General features: G+C 36.5%; 1 protein-coding gene across 2 annotated transcripts in view; it reads left to right on the top strand.

Annotated features, from left to right (window-relative positions):
- The window catches only part of pemt (phosphatidylethanolamine N-methyltransferase), a 66,552-nt gene that overhangs the window by 1,144 nt on the left and 44,729 nt on the right, over window positions 1-20,679 (top strand). For both annotated transcript variants that reach the window (XM_059531659.1, XM_059531658.1), the window contains exon 2: window positions 1,322-1,411. In XM_059531659.1, the coding sequence (XP_059387642.1) occupies window positions 1,322-1,411 (90 nt within the window). The remainder of the gene's footprint in view (window positions 1-1,321; window positions 1,412-20,679) is intronic.

Here is a 20,679-nt window from a genome sequence, read left to right as displayed (position 1 = left end):
AGAAACTTCCAAACAGGTGAAAGTTGGAGCAGGAATCTGCCAGATCTCAAGAAATCAGAATAGGCTTAACCTGGTTATGGCAGTCAGGTTAATGTCTTTCATTACTCTTTCGTAATCAGAATTTTTTTGTGCATGTAAACGCAGTCAGTGGGCTTCTGTGATGTGGGTCTATCTAATATGTGTTAGTAAGACTAAGAAGTGTAGAGCGCTGAGGGCAAAACCAGTCCCCTTTCCACAAACAAAGAGCCTCAAACAGTAAGTGTTTTAAAGGCTGCTTTGTTTCTTTCTAATGTCCTGTTGTACTCAGTGGCGCCAATAAATCACAGTTTGTTGCATAATACTAGAATCCCCAGAGGATAAAATGGTATGTGTCTAATTAACTGGTTTAAACTGCATTTATTTGAACAGTCATGTGACCACATCAAAAATAGGGCCTTGTTGCAGTTTTATTGAACTTGACATGATCAGACGTTCATATGATCAGTAATAATGGAGGATCAGCTTTAAAGCTGCAATATGCAACTTTAGCTTCTCTGTCACTTGTGTGTAATTTCTCTGATGCTCTATTTTCAATCATGTCAATTGATGTGCATAGGCAACTAAGCCAATGGGGGAATTATTTATTAATACATTTTTCAAAAAATATTCAGCAGCACAAGTGTTTTCCACACTGATAATAATCAGAAATGTTTCTTGAGCAGTAAATCATCATATTATACTGATTTCTGAAGATCATGTGACACTGAAGACAGGAGGAATGATGCTGAAAATACAGCGGAGCATCACAGAAATAAATTATATTATATATTTAAATTATAAAATAGTATTTCACAGTATTACTGTTTTTTTTTCTCTGCTTTTAATCAGGTAAATGCAGCCTTAATGAGCAGAATAAAGTTCTTTACAAAGCATCTTACTGATCCCAAACTTTTCAGTGGCAGCACATATATATTTGGTCTGAACAAAAACAGCAGACAGACTGAATGAAAATGCAAATTATTTTTTTGATAGTACATGAAATAGCATAAATACAGTGGTCACCCCTGTACAATTTGATAAACTATTATAAGGCATCATATGGGGGTAAAATAATGAGAAAATCTTATTAAAAACTAAATTAAATCTCCCTTGAATCATTAAAATAAAATTTTAAAACTGAATATGTCATGGCAAAAGGGCAGATTTCACCTAAAGGTGACGTGTTTTTTTTTTCTTCTGAGGAGTTGCATGTTGCATGCATGTTCTGTGTTTTACCTGAAATAGCATGCACGAGAGAGCTTACACACTTCTGTTGTGTTTTGTCGTCTCTTTCTGTCCTCAGATGGACATGTCCGTGTTGGCAGACCTGACGGAGCCCCGGTTCTGCGTGGCTGTGATCGCCATCATCTTCAATCCGTTCTTCTGGAATGTGGTGAGTCACTTTATCTGCATCTCTTCAACTTTAAGGCTTGTGTTTGTGAAGCCTTCCATGATCTGTGTGTTTCTTGCTGGCTCATGTGATGCGGTTACGTGAGCAGCTCTTTCTTGTATAACATTCGTAAACACTACTCTGATTTCTGCCGTCCTCCTGCAGTCTCGATTTTAAAAACATTTGCAAACCATTGAGAATGCTGAATGTTTCTGCTCATTGCTCGTGTTTGAAACAGAAAAGCACCGGCCTGGGAAGAGCGATGTTGCAAAGCTGCTCGATTATGAGTTTTCACTGCATATATCCCTGAGAAACACATCTGATAGGTGGGCCGGTGGACATAATTACTTAACACAGACTAGTCATTCAGACAAGCTACCGACTAGTTAATTAAGAACATTTATATTAATGCACAACCCTAAACGGAAGAACTGCATGAAATCATTTGATATCCAGATTTCTTTCCTGTGTTAATGCATTTTCTTCTGAAGCATGAGTTACATGGGTTACATCACAGCAATCAACCAGGATTTGCTGCTTGATAATTGGTGGGATTGTGGGTGGGAGGGGCTTTCTCATTTAACAGAGCATTTGATTGGCTGCAAATCTAGTGCAGGATGAGTCATCAACAGTTTTAGAAAGTTTTTCCAGAAGAGAGAGAAATAAGTTTTTAATTGAATTTGTTCAAGTAAATGTTATAAGTTTATAAAAAGGTTCCATTTGTTAGCAATAATTTACTTAAACTAACGATGAAAAAATGCTTCTGAAGCATTTATTAATTTCAGTTAACTTACCAGATCTGTTTATGTTATTGTTACCACTCTACGATAAGGTTTCATTTGTTAACACTACTTAAAAAAAAGTACTATTATTTGTAAAACATTACAATAGAGTTTTGTTTTTTGTTAATATAACACTATAAAAAATGTGAATAAATTTGTAAATAAAACGATTACGCATATGTTTTACAATTAAAGGCAATTGGATTTTTCCCACAGTTACTTCGTAACTTGTTTTTTTTTTTGTAATTGTGAAATCTACTAGTAATTCTGTGAGAGAAAACTCATTCTACATAGATTGTACACTCATTTTTTGTTCTTACACTAATAAACGCAAAACAATAATGAACAATACTTTTACAGCATAATGTTTATTTCAATATTAACTAATACATTTTTACATCAAAAGTTGCATCTGTTAACATTAAGGCGACATGCTGTGAACTACCATGAATGTGTTTTTTTTTTATGAATATTAATTTATATTGCTTATTATTATTTCATTTAATTTAATGCATTAACTTATTTTAACAAATGGGACGTAACTATAAAGCATCACCAAGTTATTTAATTGACCTGAGCTCATATGAACTGATAATGAACTATTTTTATTAACCAACCTTAAAAAGATTAATAAATACTGTATTGTTATTTGATGTTATGTAATGCATTAAACAAATTGGACCTTAGGCCATCCTTAAAAATATTTTGGTTTGCAGTAACAGTAATTAAAAAAAAAAAAAAGGGTCGGTAGGTCGGTCTATTTTTTTTTTTTTTCAAGTTTCAATGTAAAAAAAAAAGTAAATTTTTGTGATGTGATGACGTCGGTATGAATTTAAACAAATTAGCATATCGTGACGTCACTGACTGGGTCTTCAACCCGTGCCTTCGGTCGCATCATTGCAAACCTCATTTTGACGAGGCTATATAGACCACAAACAAATTTAAATCTTTGTCAAAAACATGTTTATTGCATGAATTTCAGGTGAGATAAAAATGAGGTACTGTTTTACTTGCATCCACCGCTACGTATCTGCAACCTACAAATGAGAGAACGTTTACTTTGCTTTCTTGGGTTGTCACTTTTGTGAAAAAAAATCCTGTTTGATTTGAGTGACGAGTGTTCATTGAATCGATTGTAAAATCGATTTTGCATGTCTACAGTTTTATACGGCAAATAACACGAAATATAGGTAAATCCACGGACAACAGACAGGAGGAATGTAAAAGTTCAATATATTGGTAAAGACCAATATTTCTGATGATTTATTGTCGTGAAGTTACGTCCACAATGACAAACAGGAGCGCAACATTTTCGAAAAACAATAAGCAGAGTGGACTGCCATAATGCAAAACATTTACTGCAGGTTTCAAACATGGCTGTGTTTACGATTAAATTTCAACAACAACAACAAAAATCGCATAAGCGATTTTCTTAGGCTGTCAAAATTGTTTTTTTTCAAATATTCGTCGAATTTAAAATAAAAATCCACATTCGAATGCGCATATGAATTTTAGGTGTGCATTAAGGAAGCTGCCTTATGAGCTTCACAGTCCGTGTTCCATTCCATCTGGCCGCGCGCACAGCTGTGTCTACACAACTTTCAAAGGCGGACGAGCTCGACACGCAGTATCTGCTTTCTCATCTTTCACCTCGTGTACGCGCACGAGATGCGATGACAATATATGTGCCATTGCATTAGAAGGTTATGTTAGCCTATCCAGTTGAAGCCACTTAAAAATTTTTTTTTTAAAAATCAATGTGGAGAAGATCTTGTTTACATGAAAACTGAAACCAAGCCGTTCACACAGAATGAATATTTCGCGCATTTTCTAGAGGGACACCGTTAGACACCGTTGGAGCCGCATGTTTAGAAAGACATTTAAAATGTGTATTAATTTAATTTTCTAAAAATATCTCGAGACTTTATGTTGGGTTTTTGTTCCCCATTCCACTGCATCTCATGTTTTTAAATGAAAAAATGTATCCTGTGTGACTGGTTTACCTCCCTTTTTATTTATTTAACAATGCATGCATACATGATGCTGTTTTGTTTATAGTTCTTTAAGCAACTTAATTAATAATAATTGGTTCATAAACATTATTTTAAATGTTTTTTTTCACAGTCATGTATTCTAATGCTTTGAATAAACATGCAGTAATATTTTGCTCGATGCGCTATCTTGAGCCACGGAAGAGAAGCAGAAGCTTTTCTTCACCCTAACTGAAATTATGCATTTAAAATTCTAATACAATTCGAATTTTGATCATATTTAAGTAAAACATTTGAATTTAGTTTTTCAGCTATTTTGACAGCCCTAGGCGATTCAAGCCCGAAACTGTATGAGACTGAATACCAGCAGAATTCACATTTCTGTTGTAAAAAGAGAAACATTGTGCAGAAGTATTATTTGCTGTTATGCGTGTTTGTCCGAAGCTGCAGTTGCTGTGTGACGCCTGTTCAAAAAAAGAAAAAAAAAGAAAAAAAAAAGTGAAGTGACATTCAGCCAAGTATGGTGACCCATACTCAGAATTTGTGCTCTGCATTTAACCCATCCGAAATGCACACACACAGAGCAGTGAACACACACACACACACTGTGAACACACACCCAGAGCAGTGGGCAGCCATTTATGCTGCGGCGCCCGGGGAGCAGTTGGGGGTTCGATGCCTTGCTCAAGGGCACCTAAGTCGTGGTATTGAAGGTGGAGAGAGAACTGTACATGCACTCCCCCCACCCACAATTCCTGCCGGCCCGGGACTCGAACTCACAACCTTTCGATTGGGAGTCCGACTCTCTAACCATTAGGCCACGACTTCCCCTAAACCTGGACGCGCTCCGAGAGAAGGTCGTTAAAATCATTTTCTTATTTTCGTTTTCGAAACTTGTGTTGGTTGATTCGTGCAATAGATTTTCGAACATAAAGTGACAGTCGACACGGTCATGGTTTTGGATAGAGAGGAGAAGGGATGGGAAAAGATCTGGGCACAGTTTTTCCAGAACTTCGTGCCAAGTTAAAGCGGTGTCGAGCTGTTTTAATGATTTTTTTAGATGTATTATGGTGCCCGAACCCATATGACTTTGAACACTGACCGCGAACATTTAGTTTACTGCAGCCGCAGCCATCATTACCAAGCGCAAACCGCTGACTCTGACAGTGAGTGAGAGTATGAGACGAAGAGAACGCACAGGACACAGTGTGACATTCGTGTGAATACAGATGACGTCAAGGGTTTTTTTTTTTAATTAAAGAAGATAGCCTTCATTTGTATGTAGGCCAAGGCAATTTATATATTTACAATACTTACTTAAATATAATTAATAGTATTTTATTGCATTTGTATTAGTTGTTTGAAGAGTAAAAAAAATAATTGGTCGGTCTTAACGCAAATATACAATCGGCAAGTCGGTCGGACTAAAAGCAAAAAAATAAATAAAAATTGAGTCGGTGCTAAATTGACAGGGTCGGTCGGGTTACGGCAAACAAGAATATTTTTAAGGATGACCTTATTGTAAAATGTTACCAGTTGTTTAATCAGATCATTGAACTCTAATGATAATGATGACTCAATGAGGTCTTTAAAAGCATTTTATACTGTAATTTGCTGTAATGTTAACACAGAGTAATCCATTTAGCTACATTGGAACATGATCTTGCACATTTCTATTGATAATTCACACTTCAAGCACTTTACGATTAGATATTTTTGGGTATATTTTCATCACGTCCCATAATGCATCATATGTGAGAGATTTCCCTTCCTCTGGTTCACTGTATCTGTGAAGTGAGTTTATTATCTGTGAATATGAGTCATGCTTCATGCTGAGCTGGGCTGTGAATGTGGATAATTCAGATCTGTATGCCATTGTCTGGTAGGAACATGGGACTCGCCTAATCTTTAAGCTGCTGATGATCAGAATCCGTCTCTCAGTGTGGCGTCATTGTCCCGTTCCCAGGTGCATCAGCTTTACGGATGTGCTCACTTCCTGATGTTTTGTTGTCAGCCTGCGTTCAGGTCCTGCTGTTGTTTTCAAAATCAGATCTGGGATCTGGTTGAGATTGATGTTGGACAAGTGGGTAGGTTTGTGCTGGTTAGCATGACCTAGTTATCCTCTCATGGTAAACTGGAACAAGTGGAAACCTTCAAAGGAATATTCCAGGTTCAGTGCAAGTTAATCTCAATTGATGGCACTTTTGGGATAAAAGTGATTGCCTTAAATGACTGTAATTTCTATTGACCATGTATTTACATACTCGTGACGCTGACTTTTTGTATAAACACAATATCACATGAGTAGCAGTGTGATATTAGCACGCTGTGATTCTGCCGTATGCACGATGGTGATTTACGTTGACTGCGCAACTTACAAGTTGTTGTTGAAACTAAAAATTACTTCCTTGTTTACAACAGCGTTTCAGTCTCTTTCAATATAAACGTCTTTACTGCTTAGTCACTCATAAAAAACTTGTCACCATCTAATGGTGGAATAATGTAACTGAAATCACAAACACACAAAGCTTCCCAATACAAAATACTATTATTATGTACAGATTTCGATTTCGGCCTCCAACTATTATGAAAATACAATAATCGAGAAACAATTATTGCACCTCTTTCGAGTGGTGCGCTTTCGCATTTTAACATGCAAATCAGTAAAATCGTGTAACGTGACTTTTGCAAAATGGGATATGCTTGATTTATTAAATTTAATTAGCTTTATACATGTTTTTAAAAGTGCTTAAGAGAACAGGCGCTGTTTCTTAGTTGGATTTCTGTGTATGTGCTTCGAGACGGAGCACAACACGGACATGTAAAGTCATCTTTTAGCTCAAGGTTCGCGCCTAAACAGTCAAATACATGCACAGATGTGTTAAAATGCGGCGCTTAGTGATTATTAATGTACACCTTCATGCAATAAATGAACGGAATAAATGAACAGTTGAGAATTAAAATATATGTGTAACTGTAAATTGGATCTGTGCGGCTCTTAAAGCAACAGCGGGCTATTCCTGCTGCAACTGTGTGCTTAATATAATCAAAAAACAAATTCAAAATCACACACTGCTCGAGGGACTTTTGCAACTTAAATTAGATGCAAAGAAGTTTAATTCTTACAGTGAAGACGATGCTGGTTTTACATTTTATTATTCATTATTGTAGTAGGCTGTTAATTGCTTGCGACTTCCATAAAAGAACCGTAAAGCAAAGTTTGTTTTATTTGAATCTTTTTTTCTATTGTATTTGTCCTTTGCTTTTTATTACTGTCAGATTAATTATTTTCAATAATTGTGGATTACTTTTTGTTTATTTGTTCGTTTGTTACTAATAGTTACCTATTACTCTGCTGTAGTATTGAAATTTCACTGGTCTCTACAATGTAGATGGTATCGAAACCTTACTGGAAATTTGTATTTGACATAACGATATCAAATATTAAGTATCACATAAATATCACTATATCAAATATTAATTGTCATCTTTAAATAAAACAGTCATATCAAGTTTTGGTCATATGGCCCACTCATAATCTTGATAAATAATCATGATTACAATATAATTGAATATATATATATAAACATCTCAACTTTTCAGAATGCCGCAAGCGCACCGCGGGTCATGTGACAAGAACTAAACATTCAGCTTCATCCTTTCCTGTAACAACGTTAAAAGCTCAGCTAAGATGAAGGAACAGCTGATCATAGCTGTATATGGATTGCCATTTTGAAATAAATTTAGTAGCAGAGCTACTGAAAGCGATTTTTAGTGCTGCAAATCCATTTATCCTTTGCTGAAATTTCCGCGTCTTCATGGAGAGAGTGCGTCATTGCTGCTTAGCTCAGGAGCGCTTCTGCCCGAGTGCTTTGGAGAAAGAGAAAGCGACGCGCCTAGCGTTTTCCACGCGTTTTTAGGTGCGATATGTGAACGGCCCCTTATTCATTCATTAATTATTTTTTGCTTGCACACATCTTCAAATATGCCGTGGAGAATCACAGAAAGTGACCGAATTAGGTTTTATTGTGAACTTTTTATTTTATTTTATTTTTTTGAGAATTTCGAATATCATTTTTATTTATCGAATAATTAGATAATTATTATTATTTCATATATATATATATATATATATATATATATATATCAAATAATAATAATAATAAAGCAAATTTTAAAATAGGTAGACCTAATCTTCATTAAATATGGAATTTTAAACAAGAAACATTTTTGAAAAAGGTATCTTTTGGAATTATTGCTGTCCTATTCTATTGAGCTCAATTAATTGGCTTTGCAGCTCAATTAAGACTCATTTTGATAAGTGAATAAATGTAAGTGCTTTTATAAAAATAAGTGTCACATTTCTGCTTTTAAATCCTCCAAAAAATCTATTTACAGTAAGTGTAACTTTATTTATTTATTTATTTGTTTGTTGGTAATTGTCACAAATGCTTTTGATTTGATTCTAATCATCCTACTTCTTGCCCGGTTGATCCTATTCCATCTCATCTCCTTCAAGTCATTTCTCCTGCAGTTATACCTACACTCACTCACATCTGTTGTCAAAAGACCCGGTACTTCGGTACCAAGTCGGTACTAAAAATTTTTAAATGTGACGGTACCAGGTTTCTTTAAGTACCGGTAGTACCGAGGTCCCGTTCAAAACCGGTTCAGCGCTATGATTTCCTCGAAGCAGAAAATGAGGATGGAATCTCAAAATCAAGTCATGAAAATGAAACTTACATTTTAATATGGACAGTCATGGAATTTGTCAAAGTTAGCATAAATTAATCAAATCAAATCTCCATATGGACCAGTATCTGTAAATGTTAAGCCGCAAAAGTTGTTTGAAATATGAATCCGTGTTCTGCGCGTCTCTGTGTGAATTAATGAATGGCAGAGACGTGCGGGTTTGTTTACTACATAGACTGAAGCGCATGACGCTTGCATTAATTTCAGAATCTGAGCTTCAGAATTCTCTCTCCATCAAGCGATCTTTTCAGTTTCTCACACATGCAAAAGAGAGCGAGAGCGAGAGTCTTACCACGCTGAATCGACACGCTATCTGTAAACTATTCTTTGTTGTCTTCTCCTGTAAAAATAATGGAGTTCATTTAGAATTATTCATATTCATTTTCGAACAAGCAGAAGACATAACGGTTTCTCCGGTAGTGGGCGGAGCTAATGCGCAAATGGCAATTTCATTGGCTGGCGCTGATCTCTTACCGTCCCTGTTTTGATTTCAGCAAATCAGTTTGAACGAACGCAGACAACGTGATTAATATTCATGAACCCAGCAGCTCATCAATTCATAGTGCATTGTATATACATTAGTATGATAGCAGAATTAGTAGCAGTATTATCTTTTAATAATAATTAATATGATCTATTACTATTTTTTTTTACAGAAACCATCAATGACCAAAAAGTTCAGTTAAAATGACAAATATGCATTCATTAGGCCTAAAAGTTAATTTTTTACATAAAAGGCATTGTGCTAGAAATATTACTATTATTTAGTAAAATGTATGTGATACTGCTACTACTGTTGAAAAAATTTATAAAACTTTATTTTTTAAAGAAATAAATCACAATATTTCTTACATGTTTTAATTTTAATAGAAAATCCCCTTTATTTACCAGAAATAAAATGTTTAAATTTCATAAATTAAAAGACAAATTAAATTTGGGTGAAACTTGTTTACTGTTTTTCATAATTATATAACTTGTAGAAAAACTTTAAACACAATTGTAAATAAGTATAAAGAATGGCATTGGTTTTATTTTTAGTGCTAAAAAGTTTTTTTTTTTAATTAGCATATTTTTGTGTTTTGCTTTGGTACAGAAATTGGTACCGAGAACCGTGGATTTTCACTGGTATCGTTACCGAATACTGAAATTTTGGTACCGTGACAACACTACTCCCATCATCAACACATCCCTCCACACTGGTGTTTTTCCCTCATCATTTAGACAGGCTCGTATAACTCCACTACTTAAGAAACCCACCCTCAACCCATCTATTTTAGAGAACTACAGACCAGTTTCCCTTCTTCCTTTCATTGCAAAAACACTTGAACGAGCTGTGTTCAACCAAGTCTCTACATTTCTAACACATAACAACATCCTTGACAGCAACCAATCTGGCTTCAGAAGTGGACATTCAACTGAGACTGCCTTGCTCTCAGTTGTTGAAGCTCTAAGACTGGCAAGAGCGGAATCCAAATCTTCAGTACTTATCTCACTGGATCTGCCTGCTGCTTTTGACACAGAATTTTCTTCTTTTAATTTTTGACACGGCAACTCAGGACCCGCACTCCAGTGGTTTGAGTCTTACCTTTGAGTCCTTCAAAGTATCTTGGAGAGGTGAGGTGACCAACATCTAACTTCTGGGGTGCCTCAGGGCTCAGTTCTTGGACCACTTCTCTTCTCTGTCTACATGGCATCATTAGGTTCTGTCATTCAGAAACATGGCTTTTCTTATCACTGTTATGCTGATGACACTCAACTCTACCTCTCATTCCATCCTGACGAACCGACGGTAGCTATTCGCATCTCAGCTTGTCTAACAGACATTTCTTGCTGGATGATGGACCATCACCTTCAACTCAACCTTGCCAAGCCAGAACTGCTTGTGATTCCAGCAAACCCATTGTTTCATCACGATTTCACCATCAAGTTAGGCACATCAACCATAACTCCTTCAAAAACAGACAGAAGCCTTGAAGTTATAATTATTGATAAGCTGACTTTCTATATTGCTAAAACTGTCCGATCCTGCAGATTTGCTTTATTCAACATCAAGAAGATCAAGCCCTTTCTTTGGGAACATGCTGCACAACTCCTTGTTCAAGCTCTTGTTCTGTCCAGGCTGGACTATTGCAATGCTCTCTTGGCAGGTCTTCCAGCCAACTATATCAAACCTTTACAATTAATCCAGAACACGGCAGCAAGATTAATTTTTAATGAGCCGAAAAGAATACACATCAGTTTGCACTGGCTACCAATAGCTACTCGCATAAAATTCAAGGCATTGATGTTTGCCTACAAAACTACCACTGGCTCTCCACCCATTTACCTTAATTCATTACTTCAGACTTATGTGCCTCTAGAAGCTTGTGTTCTGCAAGTGAATGGCGCATTATAGTGCCATCCCAAAGAAGCACAAAATCACTTTCACAGACTTTTACATTAACTTTCCTCCTGGTGGAATGACCTCCTCAACTCAATCCCAGCAGCTTCTTCAAGAATTGGCTAAAAACACATCTCTTCCATCTGTATTTGACCCTCTAAATCTAGCATTCTTTAATCTAATTCTATTCTTTAAAAAAAGTGTCACTTTTAGACTTGCACGCTATTAATTTACTAACTGCTTGTTTTCTGTAAACAACTAACATTTGCTTCTCTAATATTTTTCTATTCTATCTGTTTTCTTTTTATTTATTATATAATAAAATAATAAAAAAAAAACCTTGTTACATGTTCTGCGTTAGGCTAACTGAGACTTCTCATAGCCCTTGCATATCATTGCTCTTTTGTTGATTCTGATGGCTTCCGTTGTCCTCATTTGTAAGTCTTTGGATAAAAGCATTTGCTAAATGTTTAAATGTAAATGGTTTTAGCATAGCTTGTACTGAACCAGTGAACTGATCTTGGATCTGTTGTGTAGCTTTAGAGTTGAATTCTGAGGCAGTTTAGCAGGGATGTGTCTATGGATGCATATTTGCTAAATTTATGCACAAACAAGCACACTCTCCCTTGCAGTCACACTTAAGTGCAGCACTGAATGAGCTTTCAATGGGTGATGAGTTTACCAAAGCATTACCACCAACACACATCTCCACTTATTTTTTTCCTTCCGTTTTTAGCACTTTCCCTGCTTTCATGCTGCATTATAAGTGCACACCACTTACAGCCTGTAGTCTCTGAAGTTGTGGCCATTTTTTTTTTTTTTTAGTTACGGCCTTCATGTGCTCTCAAGCAAACATTAGGGTTCCTTTTAAAGGAATTACAGTGGATAAAATCGAAGCAGTGCTGTTTCAGAGCACCCTCTGGCCTTCGGATGGAGATTCACTACTGATCACAGAACCGTGCTTCACTGAAAGATACGCATGACAATCGCAGTTTCTGTCTAATTGTGATTGTGATTACATTTCAATTTATCATGCAGTCCTAAGACACAAGCTCTAAATGAGCTGCAGTAGAGCACAGCTGAACCTAATGTGCGAGAGATTTTGCTTATGTGGACAAACATGGATGCACGGGTTTATATTCCTGCTCCACGCTGAAGGAGCAGGCTGTTTGGTAGTGTTGTGTGTGTGTGTGTGTGTGTGTGTGTGTGTGTGTGTGAAGGGGATCGAGATGTCCTCTCCTTTAACCTGACCTTTCCATCTCACACAGATCCTGCCCGAGCTTAGCATTCACTTCTGCGTGATGTTCACTGTTTGCACAGAAAACACGCAGCGAGGCCTAGGCAGGTCATCACATAACCACCTGATTACAATCATTTCACATTATTAGGATTATTGTGCTTTCTTTTGTGCATCTACTGTAGGCCCTCCATGAAATCAAGTGTTTTGAGGCTTTTACTGCTAGATAATCATTTAAACAGTGTCTGTCATAACTTGTTTTAAAAAAGATTTTACATATGGTTAGAAAATATACAACAGCTGTTTTAATGGGAATAATATTTAATTAAATTATTAACTGTGTGCAATATTTCTTTACCAAACCTTTTTTTTTTAGCATGTTACTGTATAATTCGATCTTCGTGGTGGATAAATGACTTCATACAGTGTGATTCACTTGTGCTTAAAAAGCTTAAAGAGTATTAGACTCATGCAAGTGACATCAGCAACACGTTTAAGTTATCCAAGATAATCGGCGTGCTCCAAAAAAGCACTTTCACATAAACTAAAAAAAAGTGTTCTCTGACGTCAAAATCGTTTCTACACCAAACGCTGTAGTGTAAAAGTACCCTAAAATACGCTTCGGTCCCCTCTGTGTTGTTCTTCCTCACGCACCTCTAAAATACACTATGGCATGTTTTCTTGAGATTTGGCACTTTGTCACAGACCCCTGCTGTGCTTGTGGTTGTTTATTTCCGGTGTGTGTTTGTGATGTGGGCCACAGCACTGCAGGTTTCTCATTATTACAGCCGTCCTCTGACACACTAACACACTGCCACAGGACTCCATCTCGTCTGGACGATTAGGTCTTTAGGACAGGAGATGAACGAGCCCGAGATCACCTCTTATGTCACCGCTCTGCTGTCAGGGTAGGTGATTTGGTTCAGAAACTGCTGAACAGCCAATCAGAGTACTCATTCTCACCATGGGTTTTTACAGGTCATCTGTTGGGACTGTTATATGTAAGCCTTGTTTTCTGTTCTCTCCATTGTGACCTAGTTTTCCTGAGTTGCCTGATTACATCATTCAGTTCACCTGTTGTCTGTTAGTCATCTCATTAGTTCCCTTTGTTTGGTTCATGCTTCAGGTCCTCAGTTTTCCCTTAGTCTTGGTCCATTCTCTGTCAATGTTAAGTTGGTTTCCATGCCCTGGTCTCTTGGATTTATCTTATTAAAAGACTTCTTGTTGATCTCCTTCGTGCTTGTGCAGTTTGTATCATTATTTTTACAGTTCAGCTGCAGGACATTCGTTTAATGGCTTTGGTTCGAGTTCTGTTTATTGATTATTTTTATTTATTATTATTTTTTATTTATTATTATTTTATTTTTAATTTTTTAATTTATTTATTATTTCATTTTTTATTTAATTTAATTTATTTTTTATTTAATTTTATTATTATTTTGTTGTTTATTTTAGTTTATTTTTTCTTTTTTATTTAATTTAATTTAATTTTATTATTTAATATTTCATTTTTTTTATTTAATTATATTTATTTTATTTATTTATTTTTTAATTTTATTTAATTGTATTATTATTTTGTTATTGTGTAATTTTTTTATTTTATTTTATTTTTTATTTTATGCCTTGCTTTCATGATTTTGGTTCCAGCTGCTTAATAATTCTGTTTACTCCTGGAGAAAAATCTATTTTTTGCTATTTTAATTTGATTGATTGACTCATTCATTCATTCATTTGGTGTCTATGAAATGGTAAGTATGGTGTCTATATTTAGGTTTATCACTTTATTTTCTTCTCCATGCTAGAAATCATTTCCAGTCAGCGTCATGCATTCTAATTAGCTCTCTACTGCACTTTATTTGATTGATAGAGGCTTAATTGATTTATTGGATGCCGTCATCTCAGTAGAGGTGGAGAGCTTGCCATTTTTAGATGTATTTTCTACCTTTCTGCAGCCTAAAACAGCCTAACATGGGCATGAAAGTGGTCACGCACTGCATTCTGGGAGAGAAAATTGTGTCAGAGTCAGCCAAACGCATTGCTATGTAATACAGTCTGAAAATAATTACTTGGAAAATCTGGTCCTGGAATAGGTTTGGATCAATGAAGTGAAATGCATTGAAAGAAAATTCTGTACTGTATCAAATTGCATGTGGATTTATGAGAATCCTTATTATGGCTGCATGATTAATTGAGATAAAATCACTTTATGGCTTAGTGCAATTAACATGCATTTTAAAAGAAGTTTTAAAGACTTGTTCTGTTTTCTGTCAAAAAAGTTTGATAGTTTAACATTTGAAAATGAAGAAATTAAAACATTGGTATTGCAACATTGGTATTATAATTTTACAGTTGTAAAATAAAATGATTATTATTAGGGATGCCAGTTTAACATGTTAAATTGGTGTGATTTATTATAATAAAAAAAAGAATGCATTAATATGATCAATGCATTTAGGTTCATTTACACATTTTAGTGTTCTACAGGGGTATAGTTTCTTTCTATGTTTTTTAACCTTATTTTGTATTTCAATACTCAAAAGATTCATGCAATGTTGAATCAATCTTTTTTTTTCTAAAGCTGAATGTCTATTCAGTGCTTTTCTTGTCTAACACAATAATGACTTGAAATGATCTTTTGAAAACTGATGTATGATTAAGTAGATTAATTAATTTACACATCATGTAGTTTATTTGGTTAAGAAATGTTATTACTTGACAGCTCTAATTATTATTTTTTTATTTTTCCTAATTACTTTTCAATGGCAATATTTCTTAATTTGTTTTATTAAATTAAATTTAGTAATTACAATAATTATGTTTTACAGTAAACTGATATTATAATTATTAACAATAATTATTATAATAATTATTGTTGTTGTTTTATTGCCATATTGATGTATAAACAGAAATATACAGGCGTACAAACAAAGCAAACTTTTTTTTTTTATCACAATACCAATATTTAGCAGAAAAACAGCTTGAGCAGGTTAGTAATAGAAATGAATCCTCTTCATCACAGATCTTTAATGTCCTACAGAATGTACCAAACACTGTTATACAATAATCTTATAATATAGTGTGTGATAAAGAGTTGCTGGAGAAACAATGACGTCACCCTCGTCTGTGAAACAAAAGATTTAGTGTTGGGAAAAAAACTTGAACTTACACTGTGTGAGTCATATGAACCGTATTTATGGCAGTTATACAATGAACTATGAAATTTCCTTGTATGGAAAATATTTTTTTACATAAAAAAATAATTATAGTGTATATATGTACACACAGACACACACACACACAATGCATTTTTCAAATAAAAATTAGGATATCATATTTACCATATGCATGTATAATTACTAAAGTAATTCAGTCAAGAGCAGGGGGTGATATTCTCCTTTTCTTTTGTTTAATTAACATTAATGCATGATCCATCACACTAGCATGTCATTTAAAATAGTATTTTTTTTTTACCATGCTGTGATTATTTTGCAGTTAAATGGTAAATCATGCAGGATCTCATTTTGTGGATTTTTGCATTGTGTACTTAAACATTCAACTTTTGTCTTAGCATCTGAACATAAGTGTCAGTGCTGTAAATAATGAGAGAGAAGTGCATTTTTTTCCACAGTACTGACATCTCTAATTCATGCACCTTAATTCGTCCAAACAGTTTAGAAGTAAGCTCATCACAAACATCTCAGACGAGAGAAACGTTGTGAGTGTTAAGCATATATCACATGCCGAGTGTGTGACACATCTGCAGCCGTTCATGCGCATCCACACCGAAGCAGCGGAAAAAGTTCAAACTCAATCCACAGATATCCCAGGGCTGTTTTAATGCACAGGGTCTGTGCTGGGATGCTCAGGACAGTACAAAAGATTTTTATATGTTAACGCTTTACAAAACCACGGACACTTTCATTAACTATGCAAGAATTGCAAAGGATAAAGAAATAAATGATAAATAAATGAGGGTCATTGCATGTCAGATAATCCAAACTTTACAGACTGTGTGTGTGTGTCCTTGTTATGTGTTGAGTGTTAACAGCCTTTAAGCAGGCGGTACAAAGCAGTAGAATTTACTAGACAAACATCTTGCTACATATTGAGAAGCATATTTAACACCTGTTTGATTAATGGTAAAGTCCCCAGTTCATGGAAGGGAGCACTCATTCATGGAATACCGAAGAAAGATAATGTACCAGATGGTATGAATCAGCATGTTTTTTGCTCAAAAACTGCGCTTGGCGATTTTAAGCAGGAGTCTGCTAAGATATACATTGTCTTCCAAGACTTCAGAGATGCCTTTGGCACACTGCCTCATAGAGTCATGATTGACACATTGGAAGAGATACAGCTCCCTAAGATCTGTGTAGACGTAATAAAAGATGTATATTTTGACTCCTACCTCCAAGTGATCTGTGGAAAAGACCTCGCCAGACCAATACCACTTGAGGTAGGAATCAAAACTGGCTGTCCATGGAGGGCTGTAAACATTATCATAGCAATAAATCAATGGCTAAAATGGCTTTGTACACAAGCCCCGCCCCACGTCCTGTCACCGAACCCAGTCCAGGGTTATGCTGATGATATGGCCGTCGTATCCCGAGATGAAGGCGTGATTAAAATCATCCTGACATGATCTGGCCTACAAGTAAAGCACAGTAAATGTGCAGTTTTCTATGAGAGGAGAAGCGGTGGTAACCTTTGGTATCGATCAAGGGCCAACCAACCCCTCTCAGAGCGTATACTAGACATGAGACCTGCAGCTATCTGGGTCACATGTTTAACATTGCTGGAGAATGGAGTTTGCAAGTTTCTGACATGGCACATCAGTTTATGACAAGACTGGATCTCCTTGATGCATAACCTCTTTCAGTTACTCTAAAGGTGCAAGCAATAAGAGACATAGCTTTTTCTAAAATCAGCATCTTTTTGCAAATGTCCATATCCCACAAAAAGTATTGCGTGAAATGGACAACAAAACCATAAACGTGGTTAGGAAATGGCTTTGTCTCAACACACATTCTGGTTTTATCTTCCAGAAAAGATGTGGGAGAACATAGCCACAAGACATTCTCACCTTATCAACATGCTAAACTGTGATGATGTCAGCATGGGGCGAAGGACGGAAGGTGCCACACGCATGAGGTGGGGAAGACAGCTTCCTGGGCTTTAAAAGAAAGACCAATGGAAAGCTGGATGGATGGGCACAGGGTTTGGTGTGTCGTCAGACTGGCCAGACTTAAACGACCTGTGCTGGAGGACAGGGACTGAACTGAAGTGGACCTCACACTACCAACCTGTAGAGGTCTCCGATGCAGTCGTAGAGGACCAGTCTGTCATCATGGAGGCCAGGCTGCACCATAACAACATTGTTGACCTGCTCCAGTCTGGAACATCAAGGCAGACTCTCTTGTCTATTCAAAGAGCCCAGAGTATGGAGTACTGGTCCAATCTAAAAAGTTGGCAAAACTGGCCTGCGCGGACCACTCTGTATCACACACCATTTACAGCAATGCCACCATCAGTGAGGAGATCCTCACTTTCTGTGTAAAAGCACGTTTACAGATTCTTCCTACAAAATACAAGCTATCTCTGTGGTTTCCCTCCACACATTCGCCCCCTGCCTGATGCATGACCCTCCCCAACAGCTGGAGTCAGCAGCCCACATCATGAACAGCTGTTCATCTGTTAAAGGACTAGACATGATTGACTTGTGGAGCTCATTGGTGCTCAGATCCCCTGCGTGGCTGATGAGCAGATCTTTAAACACACTACTGTACAGTCTGAATGGTTCAACTCACCTGCAAACACTTTTCTAGGAACTGCTAATATACCACATATCATTAACATCTCTCAGAATGGCAGAACAGTTACACTATTTGAGGTGTCATGTGAATTTGACTTGTTTATGGAGGACTCTTACTGCTCTAAGACTTTAAAATATTAATCGTTGATATCTACCATTGAGAGCCTTGGGTACAGATGCCAGTTTATAGTGCTGGTGTTTGGTAGTCTAGGTCATGTACAGTGTGTGTGTGTGTGTGTGTGTGTGTGTGTGTGTGTGTGTGTGTGTGTGTGTGTGTGTGTGTGTGTGTGTGTGTGTGAGCTGGTGTGTGGTAGTCTAGGTCATGTACACAGGCTGGTGATCCGTGGACTTTGCATTGGGGGGCTATCTAAAATAAGGTCTAAACAGTTGGCAAGAACTGTTCAATCTCAGCGATTATAGGAAGCATGTTTATCTTGAAAAGGCAATGTTTGCTGTATAGAAATGTATTATCTAGGGATGGGCGTTTTCCACAAATATCACATTCGAATATTTGAGCTCACAAAAAAACGAATATTCGAATATTCGTTTATTTAAATTTAAAGTTTAATGAGTCAGACGTTATTTTTCAGCAACATTTGTTTTTGTCATTTCGAACAAGCTTACAATAAGCTTGAAAATTACACATCGTGTTTTGTAGCTGAAAACCTTTAACAATGCGTGCAAACAAACAAAAGTACAGATTAAAAGCAAAAAAAAAAAAAAAAGTGAACAAAGAAAAAACGTAAAGCAGCCTGCAGCAATTAGGCTATTGTACAGAATGTAGCTTACACTTAACTTTTAAACTGTCAGCAAATCTTTTTTTCTTTTTTTCTATTGTTTCAAATGTTCTTGTTAATAAACACGGGCATGTAAACATGATCGGAGGAAAGTCGGCTCCTTAGTCTGTTAACAATAAGGCCGGCCGCGGAGAAAACGCGCTCTGACGGCACAGACGTTGGCGGGACTCACAAATAACGGTGTGCTAAGCGAATATGTTTTGTGAAGCGCTTCGTGTTTTCGTTTCACCACTGAATGGGATCCTCATCTGGTGGAATACATGGCTCCAGCAAGAACTGTTCCCACTCGTCTCGGCTGGACTCTCTGTAATCATCGCTGGAGAACTGGCTCTGCCTTTTCCGACGAGTGGGCATTGCATCTTCTTCATCGTTGGTGACGGCGGCTGCATCAGCACCACTCGCATCAAGGGAAATGATCCGATAATGTTCAAAAAAAAATTTCTTTTCTTACTTCTCTCATGTTTTCATCGAGAAACCAGCTCTTAGGGGGGCATTCACATATCGCGTCTTTTGCATGCTCAAGTTCGTTATTTCCAATGTAGGCGCGCGGTATGCGCGCTCATAATGGAAGCGACGCGGTCGCGATGCGCACGCGGTGCGACGCGGTCCCGTTATTTCCAGGCGCGTCATAGCTGTATATGAATTGCCATTTTGAAATAAATTTTGTAGCAGAGCTACTGAAAGCGATTTTTTTGTGCTGCAAATCCATTTATCCTTTACCGAAATTTCCGCGTCTTCATGGAGAGAACGCGTCGCCTCAGGAGCGCTTCTGCCCGAGCGCTTTGGAAAAAAGGAGAAAGCGGAGCGCATAGCCTTTTCCACGCAATATGTGAATGGCCCCTTAATCATTCATTAATTATTTTTTGCTTGCATACACCTTCAAATATGCCGTGGAGAATCACAGAAAGTGACCAAATTAGGTTTTATTGTGAACTTTTTTTTTTTTTTTTTTTTGCGAAATTCGAATATAATTTTTATTTATCGAATAATTAGAGCAGAACGAATATTCGAATGTTCGACTATCCGTGCACATCCCTAGTATTATCCATAACAATGTGCGGATTTGCTTTAATCTGTTGGATCAGTCGAAAAGTTTGATTCCTAATGAGATTTGACTTGTAATGTGGAATCAAATAAAGTATATAAAATGTGAAAGTGAGGGTGTGTGTGTGTGTGTGTGTGTGTGTGTATGTAAGTGTGTGTGTGTGTCATTCTGCTCACTTTTGGCATCACATGATATGATTTATCAGCAAATTCAGTCTGATTCTGATCACAATATGAAAAAATGCTCCGTTTGCTGAAACGCACAGTAAAAAAATGATTCATGCACTTCTCAGACACTTCTTAATCTAAAAAGCATGCACGTCAGAAAATGCACATACTTTTTGGCTTCATCTTGTGAAGAATGCATAATTCATTTGACATTGTAAAAATTCCTCAAGATGTTTTTTTTTTTAAATAATGTGGTTCAAGACCCCCCCCCCCAAAAAAAAGAAAAATACCAACATTTTCATCTGTCT

Source organism: Carassius carassius, chromosome 40, assembly GCF_963082965.1.
Source record: "Carassius carassius chromosome 40, fCarCar2.1, whole genome shotgun sequence".
Classification (NCBI taxonomy): Eukaryota; Metazoa; Chordata; class Actinopteri; order Cypriniformes; family Cyprinidae; genus Carassius; species Carassius carassius.
This window is presented reverse-complemented; position numbering and strand designations above follow the sequence as displayed.